General features: G+C 40.5%; 1 protein-coding gene across 1 annotated transcript in view; it reads left to right on the forward strand.

Annotated features, from left to right (window-relative positions):
* The window catches only part of Lekr1 (leucine, glutamate and lysine rich 1), a 175612-nt gene that overhangs the window by 151570 nt on the left and 13638 nt on the right, over positions 1–10404 (forward strand). The window contains exon 11 of the mRNA XM_055596834.1: positions 6969–7133. Coding sequence (XP_055452809.1) covers positions 6969–7133 — 165 coding nt within the window. The remainder of the gene's footprint in view (positions 1–6968; positions 7134–10404) is intronic.

Here is a 10404-nt window from a genome sequence, read left to right on the forward strand (position 1 = left end):
TGCTTGCTGTCTCTCTCACACGTTATGCTGATCACCCCCATGTCCTCTGGCATGTATAATTTCCTATAGTATAGATGGATTTCTCATTTGTTGGGAGGACATTGCTTCTCATTAAATGTTACTATTTAGCCAGCAGTAAATCATGGTCAGACAAGTAAAGCCAGAGAATAGTAAGAATGTCTTGACCGTGTTAGCTATTAAGACTATGAATAAAAAGTTCCCTAAAAGTCCTCTCATGAGAAAAGAGAATCACTAATATGACATTGTCATCTCTCTCTTGGGTCACTGTGCCTTTGCGTAGGAATGAAATGTTCTCTTTACAAATATATAATGCACAAATTAGAATAAACTTAATAACTTAAATGCTTTTAAAGTTTTTAAGAAGTAGATAGCAATTTGTGTCTGGCTTAATTATTTTAGAGTATGTAAAACACATAATAGGATCAATAGTTGCTATGCAACAAAGAGGGCACATTTTAAAATAACTGTTTACTAATTGTCATGAATTTTTGTTTATTTAAGTATTGCTTAGATACAAAGAAAGCAAATTAATGGGCACGATGAACCTTTAAAATTGGTTCCAAATGCACAATATTGTTACTATTCATTTAACATTTTGTGATGAAAAAATCCTCTTGTTGCCTGAATAATTGTATAACCAGTTTATATCATTTGTTGACACTCACTTTTTAGTATAGCAGACAATTTCCAAACAAATATTTTCTTAGATTATCATTAACATATTACAGTCTAGAAACATTTTGGAAGTTTACTAATGACCTCATTTTTAGTACATAGGCCTTTTGAAAAACAAACAAAACCTTATTTCCTGCCTAGAATAACTAGATTGACAGTGAAATGCCCAGGAGTAAACTTCAATTCAATAAATAATAAATCCTAAATTTGCCAGGTTGGTAGCCTGTATCTTTAATCCCAACACTGGGGAGAGAGAAACAGGAGAATCTCTGTGAATCTGAGGCCGGCATGGTCTACACATAGTGAAACCCTTCTCAACAACAACAACAACAACAAAAACAAACAAAAAAGAAATAATAAATTCCAAATTATAAGAAACACAAAATTCATTCTTTTTTCAGTAAACAGTGCAAATGGTCTGATGATTCCCAATGTGTTATAATTTGCTACCAATAAAGGAGAATGGCTAACACACAAAATACAAAGTTTGACCAGATGAAGTCATTTATATATAATGTCACTTTTAATTGTACATCATAAGCATATGGCTACAATACTGAGGGCACAGTTTGACTTTTTAAATTATATACATAATTTTAATGATTGAATTCATGAAATCTAAATAGTTTAGATCTAGAATCATCTGCAAAGAATGTCTGATACACACCATGAACCCAGACAATGAAGTAGTCCCCGCTATTAGAACGCTTACTGTACACCAGGCTTTGTGCTGAATGCTTTTTAGGAGTATAGTTTTTATGAGTTTAATTTTTATGACATCATTGTTTCAGTTCTACAGATGGGAGACGTTAGGTAACATATGAAGGCTAGAGAGCAAGGAAATGACAGACGTCAACAGCATTCTCCAGGATCTAAGTGCAAAGCCAAGACTTCTGTGCTTCTCCAGGGTACACTCACAACCGCCTGTTTACTCTTCCATCACAACAAACAAAACCTTGCAGAAAAAACAAAACAAAACAAAACAGAAAACAGCTGCTTCGAGACATCTGACTGACTGTGACAGTCCTGTCACTGTGGTAGCTCAGTCCCTTGACAGTGTCCAGGCTGTGACACGGGAGAGTAGGAAACAGGCTATGCTTGGCGTCTTCCTTGAACTAAGGAGTCTGTGGAGATCAAAGTAGCAACAGTGTTCAAAGTAGTATTTGGAGAAGGGGTCTAAAGAGGAGGAATGCAGGCGATCTAGGAAGTACATGTGGGAACTTTAGCCAGGGAAGGTAATCTGAGAGAAGTGAAAATTCAAACACTCACAGACAGCCAGGCACTAGCCTGTTTTTACCAGACTGACTAGAAAGCCTGTAATACACAGGACACCCAGAAGGTTCTTCCTTAGTTGGCATTCCATTATTGGGCATTGTTAGGCTTGATTGGTGCTCTGAGCCTCACAAATGTCAGAAGGAGAACCTAAAATAAGCTGACATTTCACTGTGTCCTCCAATAGATTCCTCACACTTTCATAGAAATGTTAACATATCCAGATTCTGGAAGAGAAACCGTGCTGAAGCGCAAGCACCTAGCTGGGTGAAGCTCACAGTGCCTGGGGTCTACTCCACGATGTCCACACACAGCAAGAACTAGAATAGAACTCATAATGACATGAAAAATCAGGGACTAAAAACTGACCCAGAGGGGCTGGAGATTGACCTGGGTTCAGTTCCCAGCACCCATACGGTAGCTCGCAACTGTAACTCCAGGACCAAGGGATCTGATGCCCTCTTCTGGCCTCTATAGGCACTACACATGCATGATGCAGAGACAGACGTGCAGGCACAACACTCACTCCCATAAAATAAAGTTAAATATTTTAAATTGCTCAGACACAGATGTTAATGTTAAAAGATAAGAACATTAAAACAGTTGACGTGAGTGCTTGCCATATGTCAAAGAGGTAAAGGAAATTTTCATCATGTTTAGTCATGCAAGCTATAAACACGATGTAAATTGAAAACTGCAATTCAGACAAGAGTACATTGGACTAATAAAAAATTAGACATCCCACAAGAAAAGTCCAGTGTACCTGAAAACACAGCGAATAGAAAGAAAAGCCTTTCAATTAAAACAAGATTTTCCTTTAAAGCCTCAGAAAGTAAAAAGCAGACCATCAGTTAGTGAGCTGTGAGGAACCACAAATGGTCTGATATATGCGGCTAGAATTCCTGAAGATCAGAGAAGAGAAGGGAGACAGAAGTAGCTAAGTAAATGATGGTGAGATGTTGATGAATTAAATAAAAATAAATTTACGAAGCTCAACAGGCCACAAGCACAAAAAAAGCAAACACACCAAAGGACATTGTGATGCAAATTCTCACAAAAAAAAAGATAATTTCTTTTTTCTTTCTTTTTTCCTTTCTTTCTTTCTTTCTTTCTTTCTCTCTCTCTCTCTTTCGTTCCTTCCCTTCCTTCCTCCCTCCCTCCATCCCTCCTTCTCTTCTTCTTTCCTTCCTTCCTTTATTTTTAAAGAATTCAGAAGGCTAGAAAGATTGAGAGAGGTTAATAGTATGTCCCCATCTTGTAGAGGACCCAAGTTCAGTTCCCAGCATCAAAGTTGGGCTGAGCACAGCCATCTGAATCTCCAGCTCCGGGGATCCGCTGTCTCTCGCCAGTGCTTATGTATACAACCCCTCACGGACACATACGTAACTAAAAAGGTTTTTTTCTTTTCAACGTTTTTTCTTACATAGTATTTAATCATTACAGTTTCCCTTCCTTCTACCCCTCCTACCAGCAATGGATGAATGTTCCACTTACTCCACATCCTCATCAGCTGAGCTGTCACAGATGATCTTAGTCATCTGACAGGTGTAAGATGGACTCTCAAGGTAGTCTTGATTTGGATTTCCCTGAAAGCTACGGTTGTTGAATATTTGCCATTTGAGTTCCTTAACCATTTGAGTTTCCTCTTTTGAGAATTCTGTTTAGATCTGTATACCATTTTTAATTATACCATTTTATTGTTTCTTAATATCTACTTTTTTGAGTTCTTTATATATTTTAGATATTAATTCTATATGTGATTTTTATTCGTATGAATCTTTTCCCATTGTGTAGGCTGTCACATTGTCTGAATGACAGTGTCCTCTGCCACGCAGAAGCTTCTTCGTTTGATGAGGTCCCATTTATTAATTATTGGTCTTAGTGCCTCTGCTAATGATGTTCAGTTCAGGAAGTCTTTTCCTGTGACAGTGAGTTCAAGGCTTTTCCCCACCTTCTGTTCTATCAGGCTGAGTCTGTCTGGTTTTATGCTGAGGTCTTTAATCCGCTTGGAGTTGAGCTTTGTGCAGAGGGATAAGTATGAATCTACTTTGCGTTCTAGGACTTGCAGACACCAGTTTGACCAATACTGTTTGTTGAAGATGCTGTCTTTTCCCAGTATGTGTATCTGACTTCTTTGTCAAAACTCACGTGTCCCATACATGTATCTGGGTTTTCAAGTCTATCTCGTTGATTGACATGTCTGGCAATATCATGCAGTTTTTATTATTATAGCTCTGTAGAGCAACTTAAAATTGAGGGTTGTAATACCTCCTGCAGTTCTTTTATTATTCAGGATTGTTTTAGCTGTCTTTGGGTTTTGTGTTTAAATTAAAAAAAAAAAAATTAAAGGAAAAAATCAGAAGGCTATTGGTACAACTCAATAGTAGAGCACTTACTTACCTAGAAAAAGCGAGGCCTTGAATTCAATCCCCAGCACCAGAAAAGATATTGCCAGGGGTAAAAATCATTTCATCATGATAAAGGGGTCATCTCAGTAAAAGGACATAATAACCCTAAATGCTCAAATGAATTCAGGTCGCAGCACCTACGTCAAAAGCGAGGTATGGCTTCTCACCATGCTGCGGGATGCAGAGATAGGCATTTGCTTTCAGCTTGCTGGCTGCCGTCCTCCCTAGCTCCAAGTTCAAGAAGAGACCCTGCGTCAAGTGGAGAGCCATAGAGCAGGACACTCCGTGTCTCTCTCTAGCTTTGGCAGTGTGCTCATGGGCTCACATATATGCTACACAGAATCACACACAAACATATATACACACATATAAAATTATATATACAATATATATTAATACATGAAGCAAAAACTGATAGAACTGCAAGGAGAAAAAGAAGTTCACAATCCAGAAGTTAGCCTCTTTTTCTTAATGACAGATAGAAAATAGCCAAAAAAAAAAAAAAAAGAAAGAAAAAATAGTATGGAAATAGCATATTAATTCAGTTTTTAAAGCTACCCTAGAAATACTATTAACAAACCTGATATGAGATATTTGTAGAGTCCTCCACTGCCTAGTACTGTACACATTTTTTTTATGTGCACTTGTCGAAATGGACCGTATTTTGTGCTACACATTTTGAAGGATTTAAGACATACAAAGTATTTTCTCTGACTACAGTGAAACTGAGTTAGTCATTAATAGAAATTTCCCAGGCTTTTGAAAGTAAACAAACATTGAATCTGTGCCCTTAACAACTATGTTGTGTAGGCACGTGGGGAGACAGGTGAGGAGTTCATGTGAGGAGTTTTGATTTTATTTTTAAAGCATTAAGAAACCACTAAGAGAATAAAATAATCTCTACTTTGTGAAGAACACTGTGTCCCATACACAACATGGACTGGAGAGAGAACAAAGTGGCCTTTGCCAGGAGAATCAGACTCGTGGAAAGAGAGGCATGATAATGGCATGAAGACATCTTCTGCTGGGTGTGGAGAGGAGGGAGAGCTGGGAAGGCGTGCTGTGTCCAGACATGGGGAAAGTGAGGGCCACTGTCCAGACTCCCACTCTGCAGCTTCCCTGTGATTGTCTACCGAAGGCACACATTGGCAAGTGCCTGGTCTTCAGAAGCGTGTTCTTTCCATCTGAACAGTGCCCTGGTGTCCCTTCAAGATCACCAGTAACCTTTCTGCAAACAGTGTAGAAATGTATTTTCAGAGGGCCAGACTATCTTCTCTTGTTGAGTCTACATTTTCCATTTCTGTCCTCCAGGCAAACTGACTCTGGGGCTAGTCTCTTAACTCACATTATTTAAACTAAAGGGCTTCCTGTAAACTTTAACAAACTTTCTGTGTCCTGGTATCTCAACTTCAGGGATTCCTTGAGAAATTCAGGTTGACCTGTTCCTTCCCTAACTGACCAGAATCACAGTCAGAAACAGTGAGCTTTGACACTCTCTTCCCAGTTTGTCTGGCATTGACCACACCCCATAGAACTAATCACCTGAGCATGGCTCAGTGTGGACCTGGAGTTGTTAGGATCTCATCTGGTCTCAGAAGAAGACATATACAGTTGAGTGATTCTGTTATCGCAGGTTTCTGCTCTCTCTCTTGCTCTAGTAGATAGAGCCAAAGCCAATAGCTAAAAGCCACATTGAAGGAGATGTTGGCTCAACTACAGGAAAAACTGCTTAATGCTCAGAAATGGAAATTCCTGCCGGGGGAAGGAGTGAGTTATGGTTTTGTGAGGCGCGAGGAACCGTGGAACATCCTTCTGTGTCAGCTCTGTGGTAGAGACCGCAGGGCTGGCACGTGAAGGCAATCTCCGCTGGCTGTTGAATTCTTGCCCATGCTACAGCCTTACTCGGATGCTTTGCCTCATTTAATCCTCATAAAGGCCCCCAAAGGAACTAGTTATAATCCCACCAGGAGAGCTTACGGTCACAAACTTAAGATCACACAGCAAGCGTCAGCTCCACCTCAAACTGAAGTCCTTACTTGTTTTCTGAAGTCCCTTCCAGCACTGCGATTCTATCTGAGTCTGCATGTGGTTGCGGACATCACTGTCTTCTTCTGTCACTGTTTTCCCTTTGTTCTAGCCTCACTCACGTGAAAAATGTCAGCCTGTGTGTGACTCCATAGCCCACGGTGACCATCCATGGAGACACTTGAAACTTAAGCATTTGTTCTTTTTTCAGCTGAGCATAGTCTAACCTCAGTATGGGGGGTGGTTTTTGTTTTTTGTTTTATTTTTCTGGGTTCCTGATGAAGAGCAAGTTACCTGTGTGAGTAAGCTTTTAGCCATTTTAAGTATAAATGACTGAGGTCTTGGTAGTTCCAAAAACTGTCGCATCTGCTACGTTTTCAGTTTTAGTTATTAGAATATTTGGCCCAAGGTTAACTTTCTAAGTTAAAATATTTAATACTAGAAATTTGAAAGTACTTCAATTAAAAGTTGATGTTTGGCTATTTTAAACATTGGAGTCTGAGAATATGTTGAATGTACTCATTTCAAGGTAACTGGCCTTGTGTGTTCTAACATGCTCTTTTCCAGATTGAAGCTGAGCTCACCAAGGAAAGAAACCAGCATCTCCTTGAGTTCCAGGAGCAAGCTCTTCTCTTTAAGAAAGAAGCTAAGCTGCAACTTGACATTGAAAAGGAAAAACACCAGGAACTAATCCGGAAGTATCAGCAAGAACAAGAGGACCTGCAGATGAAGGTCTGTCCTCACGGTCTGTGCTGAAGCACAAACCTCGTGCTGCCCCCAGGCACACCTTCCTTTCCATCTCTCTGGTTACCACACCTTCATTCTGCCCACACAGACACATGGATTGGTTTGCCTGTTCTTCGGAAAAGATGCTGGACATAAGTTACAGAACACACAGCCACACACTATAGAGATTTGTTTCCTACTGGCATCAACTTACCTTTAAAACTAATTACACTGCATGACTAATAATTAGCATGGCTGGATGGGCCAATATCAAAAGTTAGTAAAGTATTTTACAGAGAAATGTCCTTCCTGGAGTTTAACCTTCTTAACTGAAGATATTTTAAATTCTGACTAATTTGGGGTAAGGAAGATATTATAAAGTATATAAAAAGCCAAGAGTCTGTTGACGTACCCTGCTTTGTCGGCTGGTTGTTGGTTTACTTAGTTAGGGGACACCTCTTGCCTCAGCCCCCCAAGGTTGGGATTACAGATGTGTACCACCAAGTAAGGCGAGTTATTCCTGCTTTTATAGGACTTAAGTTGTAGAGAGGGAAGAAAGGAGGGGGAGAGGCAGCCGGCAAGAGAACAAATCAAAATTCAGTGTGAAACATATTTTGAAGAAACTCATTAAGAATCCGTGTTAAGGGTTAGGTAGCTCAGCAGGTAAGGGTGCTTGCCACTGTTAAAAGCATGAATTCAGTCTCTGGGGCCCACATGGTGAAGGAGGGAACTACTTTCCATATGATATCCTCTGACCTCCACATATACACCGTGACATACATGTACCTGTACACACACACACACAGAGAGAGAGAGAGAGAGAGAGAGAGAGAGAGAGATGTTTCTAAAATATAATCTTTAATCTTTTTAAATCTTTTTTTAAATTCATGTTAGGGGCTAGTGTTGTAGTAAATTAAAAAAAATAAACTAGTGTTAGGTATATGAAGTTTATTATTAGCCCTAAGATTATCACTGTGGTATTATCTAACCCACTATCACAAATAATAAGACACAGACATCTGTTAGAGTTATAATTGCCTTATTTACCTTGGGCCGGGCAGATATTTCACTTATACTGTCTCAATAACCTCACCATCCCTCTCTTAGCCCCCATCCAGTGCCATCCATCTTAATCCTCCTCATCTGGTCTACCTTCCATCCATAATCCCATGGTACTTGCTTGTATTCATCTGGGCCTTTTCACGACATTATTGGAGTTCTTCCTCCCAGGCCATGTGGTTTCTTTTCCACACTAACCCATTGTGGCATCCTTCTTTCTCTTCTCTTCCAGTCCATCTGTCTCCCATGATTCCCTCTGTCCTCTCCAAGCCTGTGAACCTTAGCCATGCCTATCCCATTCTGCTCTGCCCAGGTAGAGGCCATTTAATCAGCCCATCAGGTAGGTTTGCACAACAAGGATGGGTGTACCCAGATCTTGAGTGTTAGTAAGATGCATCAGACCAACCTCTAACAGGCTAGAGAAGTGGTTCTATGTTAAGCACATTTATTCTTGCAGAAGACTGAGGTTCAAATTCAAACACCTACATAGCAGCTCACAACCCCCTATAACTCCAGTTCCATAGGACTCAACCCACTCTTAGGCATGGGCCTGGTGTGCGGACATATATGCCAGCAAAACACTCAGATGGCACAAATAAGTAAATTTAAAACATTTTTAAAAGGGTCTGTGTTAAGTATCCGACAGCCTAAGGGCCTCTGTGTGTGTGTGAAGCTGGGCCATTCCGGAGCTCACAGCACATGACATGGGCAGTAGCCCCGCCTCACTCAGAATGCCCTGCAGGTGCTTCTGTCTGTAAACTTGAGGATTTTATACTTGACTTTGTGAAATTTTAAGAATGAATTCCTATCGAAACAATGAATTGTGTCCTGGGAGCTTGGTGCCTCCACTCCCCTGATGGTCTAGCCTGTCCTAGACAGGTCCCCTCATCTTGCTGCATAACTCCTGGCATCGAAGGCTCCACCAAGTGGCCCCCTTCACCTCAGGACTGCAGCTGCCCTGAGTTACTTGAGATTTCATGGGCAGAGGGATGCAAACAAAATAATACCATTACTTGAAAGGTCTAATTCAAACTCTATAGGTGAAATTTGATTTTTAAATGTTGACTCCCATTTTAAAAATCCAGATATATCTGTGGCCCTGTAATGCTCCTGTCACAAGGACAGCTTGCTCTGTGTCATTGTCAGCTCTGCTGTGGGGAAGGGAAACCATTGTTCAGACCTAACAGTGATAGGTGAAAAGAGTAAAATATTAATTTCTGAAATGACTCATGGTGGTGAACAGATTTCTTCCAAAAGTGATTCCTTATGTAAAGTTAACATTTGAAACAAATTTTAGATACATACTGTTTCTAAGCAGTGGTCCACAGAGCTCTGGAAACTCATCTCCAGAGTCTCTGTGGCTGGTTTCCCACTGGAGCATAAGTAGGGGACCTTAGAAGTGCTTCTGCACGCCTGCTCTTCTGTTCCTGTTGTTTGCCTGCTGTTGTATTTGCTTGTTTTTAAGACAGTAGTAGCTCACACTGGTCGAGCACTCACCATGAAGCCATGGCTGGCTTTATTTGGCATGAGCCACTAGGCTCAACTTTTTGTTTTTTAAGGAGAAAGAAAAGCCTTTTCCATTCCAAAGACTGTGTGCTTTGGGCACAAGGTCCCCTGAGTTATTGTCTCATGTTCTTGTGTAAAGTGAGAAATAGCACGTTTGCACCATGTTCTGGTGTTCTCTGTCTAGAACTGCCATCATAACAGCCACAGCGGCTGCTTATCCCTCAGTTCCATTTACTCAAATTTAATTCGTACCTCATCAGTCATTCTGGCTGAATTTCCAATGCTCCACAGCCAGGCCTGGCTTTTCAGAGTCTGCTAGGCATGTCTCTTCCAGCTCAGTCATCAGTGGTGGCAGATCAGCAGCAGTGACAAAGGGGTCACACCATTGAAATTAGATAAATGTGTGACCTGAGGGGGGTATGTTTAAACATTTACTGGTACCCCACTATCGTTACATATAGAACAGTACAGAATTTCTGTGGTCACAAGAAGTGGAGAAGAGCTGCTGTGAAGACAGAGCTAACGTCTAAGGGTACATCTATCCAATATGTAAAAAAGAGAGAGAGAGAGAGAAAGAAGGAAGGAAGGAAGGAAGGAAGGAAGGAAGGAAGGAAGGAAGGAAGGAAGGAAGGAGAGAGAGAGAAAGAAAGGAAGGAGAGAGAGAGAGAAAGAAAGAAAGAAAGAAAGAAAGAAAGAAAGAAAGAAAGAAAGA

The sequence above is a fragment of the Psammomys obesus genome, unplaced genomic scaffold (genome assembly GCF_907164565.1).
Source record: "Psammomys obesus unplaced genomic scaffold, mPsaObe1.curated_primary_1811, whole genome shotgun sequence".
Taxonomy (NCBI): domain Eukaryota; kingdom Metazoa; phylum Chordata; class Mammalia; order Rodentia; family Muridae; genus Psammomys; species Psammomys obesus.